Source organism: Anoplophora glabripennis, unplaced genomic scaffold (genome assembly GCF_000390285.2).
Source record: "Anoplophora glabripennis isolate ALB-LARVAE unplaced genomic scaffold, Agla_2.0 scaffold69, whole genome shotgun sequence".
NCBI lineage: Eukaryota > Metazoa > Arthropoda > Insecta > Coleoptera > Cerambycidae > Anoplophora > Anoplophora glabripennis.
The window spans coordinates 1,123,270-1,136,380 of NW_019416383.1; the positions used below are offsets into that span (position 1 = coordinate 1,123,270).

Sequence of the window (13,111 nt, forward strand, 5' to 3'; positions counted from 1 at the left end):
ATACATTTACTTTAGAGAACGTGATTACTTTTTTTGAAAGCATATCTCAAGAAAAGGAAGAAAAGACTTTACTAGCAACTAATGCCAACTAAACCTCGCTTTGTTCCATTTATTTGTAGTATTTAAATAAACTTTGCAGTGAGCCTTCTCAACCCTTTAACGTTAAGTCTGGTGATTACGGAATTTGCATAAAGAAGGAAGGCGAAAAGACGAAAATAAAATTTCAGGAAAACGCATGGGAGAAGAGTCCATTGTCGGTGCATCGCGTTGAGAATTTTAAACAACGTTCTTGCCGGAGGAAACTTTGAAATATTTGTGATTATTTTCCGTAATGAGGATTAAGGTTGTGCTTGTTGTGCTTGACGATCTAGTTGGCAAGTTTATGGAGAGGCAGTGGGGCACGTAGATACGCAGATTGCTAAGCTAGTTTTAAAGGAAAGCACCAAAAGGGAACTTACTTTTTAACAGTCCTGTCTTTGATACTTCAGCAAATATAGCGCAATAGTTCCTACATAATTGTTACAGACTTAATACCTAGTCGAAGTAATATAAAAGTTTTTACCAATTATTATTATTAAAGGAGAATGGATACACTGATAGCCATTATTTTTTGTGCAAGCAAGATTTTTTGGAAGTTGAAAATCTAACATCTCTCTAAAAAAATTGTAGTAATACAATAGATTTTAATCCAGACATTTAAACTAAAGCGTTTTGGATGACTGGGTTCAACAACAGCAAGTGGATTTTCGTCAGCCCAAAACATGCATGTTATGAAAATTGAAGACTCTGTACGTGGAAAATCCTACTTCATTCTTGAAAAGGATGAAACAATCTATTGGATTGGGCGCTATATCGTGAACCGCAATCTGCCTAACGTTAGATCCTGGGTTTTCTCTCACTTTTCCAAAATTTGCTTCTTTATCTCAGATATGGAAACAGATGCAGTTTTTTCAGAATTGATATAACTTTTAACAATTTTTTGCTTTCCTGGAGCCACTAATGAAGTTTGGTGAATATTGCAGCAGACGGAACTGGATGATTAGCGCACAGACGACGAGCTTCAAGACCATTACCATTGACACGACTTTATATAAAATACATGCCTGGCATTTCTGCACTGGTGCATTTTAAAAATTTTAAGCAAACAATAAAAATTAGAGTACCTGACCTATAATACTAATAATAAGAGTAGTTTTGTTCATAAAAACAGTATACTTCTTATAAGACCACAAGATAAAGAATTACCTCGCGTTGGGCGCCAATCTGTAGGGTATCCCTAACCCTGGGCTAGCTCAAAATGCACCTTAAGAGGAAAATAGCGCCAAACACTCTCTGCCGATGTTCTTATTACTAAACAGCGATGACAGATCGATGTCAAAATCCAACAGACGGTTGATTATAAAGATTCTGCTACATTTATATATTTGTAAATTATAAAGGATGATATTACTTATACAGGGTGTTCCCAGTTCGGGTTGCCTATACCTGAAATGGATACAAAATTTCAATTGTCAAAAAAAATCATTCTACATAAAAATTCTTGCTTGTCCAGAAGCCCTTGGCAAGATAGTCATTTGTTCAATTTAATGTATAGGGTGTTCAAAAATTTGGAAAAGGTAAAAACAGTAAAGAGTAAAGTATCTTAAATCTTAACGCTACGTGAAAAAGTAATGGGGAAAAGTTGTTTGGAATTAAATTCTTTGTTTAAATGTGAAGGCATAGCCTTTTAATTAATACTCGACATTCTGTACTTATTTTTTAATACTTTCGAAGAAGCCATTCTATTTAAAAAATATTGCTTTATTGAAAAACAGATACACATATTTGCATATTGATAATTTATTTTTTATACAAGGGTATCAAAAACCTCAAAAACATTAATCCAACATTTATTTTGAGAACACAGCAGAATCAGTATGTACGCGCCATTACAAAACTATTCTACATGAAGTCCGCCAAGTTCAACACACCTCTCCAATCTTTTTCTAAATGCAGAGTAGGTTCGATGTATCATTTCTTCATTTACTTGGGCAACAGCTTCAATTATCCTGCTTTTTAAGAAATCGATATTGTGTTGCACTGGTTCTCTGTACGCTCTTTCTTTCAAGAAGCCCCAAAGGAAATAATCAAGCGGCGACAAGTCAGGAGACCTTGCTGGCCAACAAATAAGACCATATCTTCCTATTCACTTCTCTCGAAATTTTCTGTTTAAGCCAATTGCGGACTAGAAATAATTGTTGAGTGAGTGGGACATCCGTATTGTTGGAAATACGCTTTTTGTCTATATTCCAAATGTCCTTCTTCTAATTCTGGCCAGAAAAACGTTCTCCGAAAGTATTAAAAAATAAGTAGAGTCTTAGAATATCCCAGAATGTCGAGTATTAACTAGAAGGCCATGCTTTCATATTTAAACATAAAATTTAATTCCAAGCAACTTTTCCCCATTACTTTTTCACGTAGTGTTAAGATTTAAGGTACTTTACTCTTTACTTTTTTTTACCTTTTCCAAATTTTTGAACACCCTGTACATTAAACTGAACAAATGACTATCTTGCTCAGGCTTCTGGACAAGCAAAAATTTTTATGAAGAATGATTTTTTTTGACAATTGAAATTTTGTATCCATTTCAGGTATAGGCAACCCGAACTGGGAACACCCTGTATATTAATAAACCATTTATTAAGACAAATATGACAAATTTTGTGTTGTCAATTACATACAGTCAGGAAGGGTCTTAAAATCACGTTTTGCAAATTTATCGAAAACGGTAAGTCCTATCGAAAAGAGTAGCTTAGCTTATAGTCCAGACGGTATCTGTTTCAAAAAGCCATATTTGGGTGAATCGTATATCCACGGAGATTTTTGGCTTTTTGGCTTTCAAATATCACTAGAAATGAAAATTTTTCTATGTGCATAAAAAAAAACGTGGGCTTAACTTTTGACGGCACAATATGTTAAAAAATTGGAAAAATTTCATATTTTTCTTCCTATTTAATTATGTATCTTTTTAAGAGTTGATTTTAGGCGAAAATGGAAAAGGAAAAAAATGTTTGTAATTAAATTTTTTACAATACATGACTGGCTACAAATCGAATGAATCATGATTTCGCTTCTTTAAAAAAAACAGATCGATTGATCAATTAGTTACGTAGTTATAGACGATTCAATTTCGAGCAGGGCCGCGCTCTCTGCTTCCCCCACCACCACCCGTACCATTTTATTGAATTTCTCGCTTGCATAAATAATTTTAAACATGTTTTAGAGTAGGTTGCCAATGAAGAACAGTATTGTAATCTTAGATATGGTAAGTACTCGGAATACCAAAGGTATTTTTCGAAAAATTAACCCGGATGTCCCAGTACATTAGTGTAAATGACGGCTATAACTACGTAACTAATTGATCAATCGATCTGTTTTTTTTAAAGAAGCCTGTTTCCAAGAACTTTTAAAACCTGCTTTAAAAAATTTGATTTGATTGAATATTCACAAAGTTCTAATTGTTTATAAGTATAAAAATTCGACCAATGTTTAAACAAGCGCCAGAGCTCTCCTAATTGACGGATTCGAATTTTTCAAAAAAATTTTAAAAGCCTGAGAGAACTTCTATATGTGATTAAATTTTCAAATATCTAAGGGCCTTGGTTTTTGCTGTGCAAAATTTTGAAAATTTGCATTTTTTTTTAACTGGATTGCAAAATTATTATGCAAAATCTATCGAACCGATTTTGATAAAAGTTGGTGTAATGATTCTACATAACATGAAGTTTTCTTGAGCCAAGTATAAAGGTCCTACACCCAATTTAAATATTATTTTTACCATAATAATCATGATTCATTCGATTTGTAACCTGTCATTTATTGTAAAAAATTTAATTACAAACATTTTTTTCCTCTTCCATTTTCGTCTAAAATCAACTCTTAAAAAGATACATAATTAAATAGGAAGAAAAATATGACATTTTTCCAATTTTTTTAACATATTGTGCCGTCAAAAGTTAAGCCCACGTTTTTTTTATGCGCATAGAAAAATTTTAATTTCTAGTGTTATTTGAAAGCCAAAAAGCCAAAAATCTCCGTGGATATACGATTCACCCAAACCAAAACAGATACCGCCTGGTCTATTAGCTTTTTTGGTTATTTTACGTCGACCTATTTCTGCTACTATGGCTAAACACTGGCGCCAGAAAACGAGCAACCCCTAACCTAGAAACCCCCACTTTGTCCTGGGGTAGGAATTTTTACTTGCCTAACATTGTTGAGACAAGGAACCAACGGTGTTACATCCTTTTCGAGGGATGGTATGTCCTAGACAAACCTCGCCTGAATGTGTATAGTTTCTGTGATTACACCGACATACAAGCATTAGAAGGCGGACGAGCATCGCGAGCCTTCTCCAGATGGTCACTCATCCAAGTTCTAACCGATATCAGCATTAGTTGACTTTTCATACCAACGACATAAATTCCAAGTCGCTAGGTTACACTCGTCCTATCCAAAAAGTACATTTTTAATTTATTCTAGCTGCTACTATTTTTGAGAAAACTTCAGTGGCTTAACATAGAAGTACTGATCGAAAAAAAAACGACAATACTCCTGAATCTTTGCCCCTGAATTATTTCATTTATTGTACAATTAAATTTATTCATGAATTGATCTGGTCCACCCGTTTGGAAGACACAAATAAAAACGCTCCTTCAATATAAGCCCACCATAACTCAAAAATTGGCTATATTCAATCTTTCCATACTTTTATTGCATTAAAATATTTGTTTACGTTTTATCACATTAAATATTTACAATCAGACTAATCACTAATTAAATATTTTGAATTGTTATTATAGTAAGATTCTTATCAAATTTCCTATTTTATTAAAAATTTTTTAATTTAACCTTCATTACCACAGTTCATTATTTTTGAGCCAGGGTAGTCTTGTATTGAAGGTGGAATATGTTTATATCACACCTTTTCTTATTTTTTACAATTTAGTGTTCACTTCTTTTACACCCTTGTTTATTGATGGAACTTTTTTACTACTTCTTGTCACAATTTATATACCTACTGGTATGTAGACACCCTGTATGGTAAATACCGACTTGAAGTAATTGATATCGACTCCACTGTGCCAATAAAGTGAAGTGTTATCCCCAGCCACCTTTTCCCGAACGGATTACAACTAAAATTAAGATAGTCTTCGTACAAGGACATTTAGAAACACGCAAAAAAGCCGCAATGGAGTTCGGAAACTTAATCGGGAAGTTTTAGGTGTGCAGAATGCAGAGCTTAACAAAATATGCTTTGTCTGGTAAGCTTTAACAAATTATAACGACGAAGTTGGGGAATGTGACAAACTACATATAAGTAGATGGTATGGAACAATGAAACAAAATCGACAGAAAAGCGTGGGTGTCACGAATTTGCACAGCAGAACTACTGGCGTGTGATTTGCGAAATTTGTACTTCGAGCAAGAATATGTATTGAATAAAAGTACAATCTTAGGAAGCTAGTTCATGTTTTCTTAGGTAAAATACATGAGCTTTTTTAAAATACATTAATATTTCTAAAAAAAAAAATTAAAAATATGTGAATAAATGAGGATTTATTAATGATTGGTTAAAAAATAATTATATTTAAAATATACACTAATTGTACTTGTAAAAGTTTTGAAGATATCAAAACAAAGTTTAATAGTCAAACAATAACATGCGTAACGCATTATTTTCTTTTGCAGATATGTTTAAAATTGATTCGATTTTTTTTCTGTGATAACGTAATGATTTAGTTCGAATTATGTTTATTAATATTTTGTTTTGTATATTCCGTCACTTCTTATTATATATTTTAAACATATCATTATTATTTTTTTTAATAAACTTTCAAATAAAAATCAATTTTTCATGAAATACTGAACTTACTGGTAGGTATTTATTATAATTTCACTCAAGTTTCGGATATTTCAAAACAAAATTTAATAAACAGGGTGATTCAGAACTTATTAAAAATTGTATAACAGCTATTTTATATCAGCAAATTCAACTGTTTTGGTCGCTATTGTTATTATTAATTAATAAAATTAATTTGTGGTTTTAATTAATAAAATAATTTGACAACAACAGAACTGTTTTGTCTACCGAAATATCACCATTTGAATACCTATGTATTGTTTTTCATTTCTTATAAACACTAAATTAAACTGTCACTGCAAGAGACTAACAACAAATTGGCAGTTTAGTTGTTTGTTTTGAAGTTTTGCTAAAAATTCCACAGCTATCCTTGCAAGAAATTACATGATTTTAGGTGATTACACAAAAAATAGTAGATAACTTAAAAACTAGAAGAGATAGGTATAGGGAACCCTGATACCGTTCAGAGAGAATAAAATTGGGTATAAGAAAATAAAAAAACATACAGGGTGTTCCATTTAAAAAACCGACTTATGAAGGACTAAACTCGACATTAAATTTCTAGCACCGTGTATGCAATTAAGCCACTTTGAATGTATGGATGGGAAACTTAGGGGTCTAGCTATTCCCCCTATAAATATTGTTGCTTTCTCTTTCTTACTATAAAATACACATGGTTTGAAGCTAGTCACTGTTTCTCTAAATTTTTTTGAAAAAAATGAAATATCTCAAAAACGGTTAATTTTAGGAATAGGGAAACTTAATAAAAGTTCACCTAAAATAACACGTAGAATCCAAAATTGCAATAATATATATAGGGTGTTCCATTTAAAATAAGCAAGTTGATAGCGATTTCCGGTATAACCGGAAGTGGTACGTGGACGTCATTATTTTAGTTGAGAAGGGCATGCCCGAAAACCCGGTATTCCAAATTTTCAAAATTCAAATCGAAGTAGTCTGAAATAATTCTAATTGGCCGTCACCGTGAGACACCCTGTATGTTTAATATTAGTTCCTCTCATTTTGATCCTAAAAGTAGAGAAAATAGTTTACTGTTTAATAAGTATAGACAAAAATGCAAAAAAATGTAAGTATCTACAATTTTTCTATAAAAATGTAACGATATCTATTACGATTACATTTATAAAAAAAATAAAAATTAAATTTTCCAATTAATTTTGTTTTTTTTATTTTATTTATGTTGTTTTGTTCGTTGCTATTGTTATTGTTATGTAGAAAATTAAATTTTATTATTAATAATATAAAATTAATTTTTTAATTTTATATTAATATTTTATTTATAAAGGGATAAGCTTTTATAAAGATTTTTAAAAATTTTGATTTCTTGTAAAAATTATTATAGGATTAGTAGTTTCTATTATTAAAATTAAATTAAAAGGTTGGTGTATTAAAAATTATTAAAAAATGAGAAATATTACATGAATTTATAGAACAAATTCACATGCCTATTTGACTTTTTTTTATTAAAATTATAATTATGTATTAGGGTGGCCCAAAAAAAAAACGAATATTTTTTTGGGCCACCGTGATTTATTTCTATTATTTTCTTCATCAAATTCAATAAAAAAAAATATTAGTTCGTTGATATTTATTTTTAGAGGTCGCTCGAAAACAGGTACACTACTTTGAAAGTTAAAATAATTATGAGAACCTTTAGAAATTAAAATATCGATATGAAATTTTCAGAATTAAGATTTTTTTCAACCTAGAAAATAATAAAATAACGAGAAAAAAAAATTATTTTTTGACGATTTTGGAAATTTTTAAAATTCTTGGGCGACCCCTAAAAAATTTTTTTCGAGCTGATTTTTTGAGGGGGCTCTTAAAACATGATAAACTAACATATTTTCACAAGAGATACCAAAAAAAGAATATTCGTTTTTTTTTGGGCCACCCTAATAATTATATTTAATACCTTGGTTATTTATTTATGAAAACCCCATAAATTATACATCGTTGCAAAAAGAATTTCCCCTTTCTTCTAATGAGGCAAAAGTTCAATATGGAGTCTCTAAGAAAAACAAAAGTTGACTACTGCTTTAGCACACATTTTTAGAGATACGTTAATACTGACAGCAAAAATCCATTCCTTACATCATTTTATATCAGACCACACATTTTTGTCCTAAAATTTTGAAAAAACAAGTGAAATATAACTAAAAAAATAGCATCAAATCGGATTCATTCGAATATCTTCGGAACTATTCGGAAATTTCTAAATTTAAAAACGAATCCGTGTTAAGCATGCAATTCTGCACATTTTTGCTTATTTAACCATTTCTGCATCTCTTAAAATAAGAAAGATACCTGTATTGGACAATTAAAAAGTTACCTGTATTTACTAAACTTTCGAATATAAACGGCAGCTGGTAAATTCTGCCAAATTAGAAATTTTAAGATGCGTAAACTAAAAACCGAAAAAAATATTCTGTGAGACCATAAAACAAAATATCGATTAAACCCACCCCTGAGGTATTTTAGAGCACCCCTGCAGTAAATTTGATCCTCGCATATTAAACATAAAGTCCAGCAGAAACAAATAAGAACTGGTCGTGTAATAAAGAAAGTCTAAAGCTCCCCGAATCGCAGACAATAAGAAGTAAAGTTTTATTAAGCCATTCAGAGTCCATTAAAAGTGTTTACTAGTCGACTAAGCCAGATTAAGTGGTACAGGACATTTAACGTGGAAGTCGGGAAGGAGATAAGAGTTATTAGCCCGAATTCGAGTGTAGGCAGACATGTTCTTCAAGATATTTAAGCTGCATCTGAAGCTGCTACTCAGCGTGCTCTTCTTCTTAGGGAAAGGTAAGTGGTACTCTAGGCGGGAACGACGCTAATAAATTGTGTTTCCTGTGTACTTGATATCTCATAGGCAGGCTAAGTAGTTGCCCAAGTTTGTAAATATCAAAAGTTCGTATCCGCCAAATATTAGTGCACGACAATATTTATTCACTGCCTTAATATTTATTGAGTTCTAGGAAGCATAAATATGTATTTTTAGATGGTCACTGATTTGTTTCTTATACTTTGTTAAAATAATACTAAGAAATTTAAAAATTTCGAAATTTGAAATGCAATATACAGGGTGATTTCATTTTAAATATAGAAACTGCAGGATTAGATTAATTGCCAAAATATAAGTAGAGTTTGCTCTATAAACTTTTTTCCTTAGGCACGCGACATTCGAGATACAGGGTTTCAAAGTTTACAAAAAAAAAATGTTTTCTGTCATATCTTCATAATCACGCCACGAGGTTAATATTACATTCAATAAATAGGCGAGCGGTTCACCCCTAAAAGAAGGCATGACCGACTAAATTTCTAAAACAAAAACGTACAGCATGAAACTTTTTTTATTTTATAAAGTGTATTTTTCTGATAATTTACATATTTTTTTAATATTTTTCGGCGTGGTCAGTCAATTGTTATAAACAAAAAAGTTGTAAAAAAATACTCGCCGAAAGGCTTTGGACAGTTTTTTATTGTAAAATGGACCAAAATGAACACGTTTTGTTCTTTGATAAAAATTCGAAATATGCTTCGTTTCCAAGATATTTACAATTTAATGTGAAAAAAGTGACGAAATCAACAAACTTTCGGAATCTTTTTCTCAAAAACTACAAAACAGATATTAATTCTAAAAAAAGCATAATAATCGGCAGATATTCTATTTTAAGCTATATATTTTTTGGTATGGGTCAATCATTTTATTGAAGGTCTAAAGCGAGTAAAAAAAAGTCTTTTAAAGAAAATTATATTTACAATAAACATTATTATGATTTTTTTAATCAATATATGTTAACAGTACAAATGTTCAAAAGATCATTTTGTTTGGTTTTGTAGCCCAAGTAAGGTTTTTGCAAATAATTAGTAAAATTTAAATATTCGATTTTTGGTTTTATAAATGGTTAAAATTGACTTGAAAGTTATACCAAAACTAAACTAAATAAGTTTATTAAATCGTAAAATTAACCTAATAATAATAATTGACCTAGCGGTCTCGAAAAATAAAAAAGTTATTGGATAATTTATTGTATAGGATAATTATTTTATTTTTATTTTACAAAAATATTAATAGCAATAAAAGTATATTAATTTCTTTTTTATTTAATTTTTAAATAATAAGTTTTTCGTTATTTTCGACAAGTTCTTGAGTTGAAATAAGCGTTTCATAATCAATTTCGGATGGAACATTATGACATTCATCTGAGCACGCACAGCAGACTGCACAGCATTCCAGGTTCGATGACAAACAGTTACAATTTTTCGTAGAACATTTTCCACTACATGAACAAAAATATTTTTGAAGCATATCTAACGCAGTTTCTCCATCGAAATAATTAAAATCCAAAGAACCATTTTCGATTTTCCATCCATGTCTCAATGGATCTAGAGTTATAATTTTACTATTTGTAGTGTTTTTTTACTCGTTTTAGACTTTCAATAAAATAATTGACATATATACAAATATATCTTAAAGTAGAAGATCTGCCGATTATTATGCTTTTTTTAGAATTAAAATCTGTTCAGTAGTTTTTAAGAAAAAAATTGAGAAAGTTTGTCGATTTCGTCACTTTTTTCACATTAAGTTGTAAACGAAGCATATTTCGAATTTTTGTCAAAGAAGAAAAAGTGTTTAATTTGGTCCATTTTACAATAAAAAAACCAATTCAGTCATTCGGCGAGTATTCTTTTTTACAACTTTTTTGTTTTTAACAATTGACTGACCACGCCGAAAAATATAAAAAATATATGTAAATTATCAGAAAAATACACTTTATAAAATAAAAAAGTTTCATGCTGTAGGTTTTTGTTTGAAAAATTTAGTCGGTTACCTTCATTTAGAAGCATCTTTTTAGGGGTGAACCGCTCGCCTAAAAAGGTCTAATTAAGTGAATACGCAGTAAATTTCATTCAATTCCATCAGCGCATTATGAATTTGTATATGACAGAAAATATAAGTATATTTTTTTGTAAATTTTAACGCCCTGTATCTAGAATACCCCAGGAAAAAGTTTATAGAGCGAACTCTACTTATTTTTTTGGTATCTAATCTTGCCGTTTCTGTATTTAAAGTGAAATTACCCTATATACTTCTTAAATTATTATTATTTTATTTTATGGATAATTTAATTGCTGCTCTGTGTTGGTTCTTATGCGAAACTTTCTGTATATGATACCTATATTTATTATTATTATTATTATTATTAATATTAATATGTACCATGATGCCACCATCATTGCCCTAGTAAGCGGTGAAGAGTGGGATTTTTTGAAAAAAATTAACTGAGTAGATACAGATACAAGAGTTATATAATATTAAATGAACTATCTGTTTTCAATTAAAAATACGATTTTTAACAAACGACACTTTTATTTTACAGTTTGCCGTCCTAGTTTAATATTTGTTTTTTACTTTTTCAAAACATTTTGTTGCCTCCCATTTGGTACTAGTGTACTAAAAGTATGTTTTGAAAAATTATATGTGATTACAGCATATACTAGTTTCTTTCCGAAAAAACAAGTTTATTTTTAAATTTGTGTTGTACAAATTAAATAAAATTATTTCTGGCTAAACTTTTAAATATTTGAAGTAAATTGTCACAATATATTAACTTTCTGCTTCTACAAACATTTTACTTTAATTTTTTTAATTGTCAGTATTCTTCCAAGACTACCATGTAAAACTAGACTAAAATATGCAATACCTCGAAATTCGTTAAAGGTAAGTATCATATAGAAAATATTTTTGAAAACTACAGCCTGTTCCATTAAAAAAAAACATATTTTAGGCTAATAAATGCGACAATAAATAACTATCTTTACAATACAAGTGCCACAAAATTTTTGAAAATATCTACAACCCTTACTTTTAACGGTTTTTCTTATCTCTAAAAATAACAGAGACAAAGAGGGGGGCAAATTTTCTGGGACCGTGTACAAATGTATTTACAATGAAAATATTTTAAAATTAAACATAATTTTAATGATGAAGGAATCTTGTAATTCCAAACAAAAAACCTTAGTTCTAAGAAATAAATTTATTCCCTAAACTTAAATATTATTTCACTACTTAATGCATAACCATAAACGGTAGTACATAGAGTAGAACATCATCAGCTATTACTACTGTGAATTGGCGGTGTAAGGTGTGAATGTGCATTGTTATCCATGAAGTAACAATTTAAAAATATTTGTATATTGAGTCCTGTTTAACATTAAATTATTGTATCGACAGCGATTTTATAATCACATTGACCTGAAGTTTACGCTGCGATTCATATTAATTAATTAATTTAAATGCATAGATCTGTAAATCCGTGATAAAAGTTAAAAATCAATCAGCTTTGTATTCGTTGTGTGGAAAACTCGCACCTCCACAGATAATAAGTTGATTATTAGTTAATTAACATTTCGTAAAATATAACAAAAACAATAGAACTAACAAATTTATTCATTAAATTTATTATCAATATATCATATGCACTAATCTTCCTTGTTTGGGAAACTTCTCTTAAAAAACTGTAAGAATATGTATTTCTCCCTATCCCCCACAAGATTTTTTACAAATAAATAGAAAAACTGTTTAATACTGATAATTAAGATAGCTGAGCAGCTACCTTAATTATCTTTTGTTTATTATTAGAACTAATAATAAAAAAATGTAAGTAAGTATATGATAAACCTTTTCAAAAAATATATATTTTATTACATATTCCAATTAATTTTAGTCAAATTATTATTTAGAAGTAAATATTTAGTGTTTTCATTTATACAGGGTGTTTAAACTTATACAAACTTTAAAGGGTGAATCTTTGGCTAATTTTAAGATAAAAAGTTATATATAATAACGAGCGTTCAAATAAAAACGTGGTCGAAGTTGGCTCTGACACATTGGACGTAGGGCGTAGCTTATAGCGACCAACTTAACCTCATTTCTCAACGAGCTGTATAGCAGCTGTCAGTTTCAATAACGTTAATGACTATATAACTTTATTTTAAAGAATAATCGTGATAACAATAACAAACAATTAAAGGAGCTGCGGAAAGTGTCCCCCTCCTTGTTATAACAATAAATTAAAGCAGCTGCTGAAAGTGTCCCCCTCCTTGTTCCAAGCACTTTTCACACCTGTTCCTCAAAGAATTAAAGACATTTTCTAAGATGCTCGGGGTATTGTTAATTTCACG

The 13,111-nt window shown here is 29.9% G+C and overlaps 1 protein-coding gene across 1 annotated transcript in view; it reads left to right on the forward strand.

Annotated features, from left to right (window-relative positions):
* Nucleotides 1-8,350: 8,350 nt before the first annotated feature.
* The window catches only part of LOC108917070, a 118,652-nt gene continuing 113,891 nt past the window's right edge, over nucleotides 8,351-13,111 (forward strand). Inside the window, exon 1 of the mRNA XM_018723502.1 lies at nucleotides 8,351-8,728. Within this exon, the coding sequence (XP_018579018.1) occupies nucleotides 8,662-8,728 (67 nt within the window). The 5' untranslated portion in view covers nucleotides 8,351-8,661. The remainder of the gene's footprint in view (nucleotides 8,729-13,111) is intronic.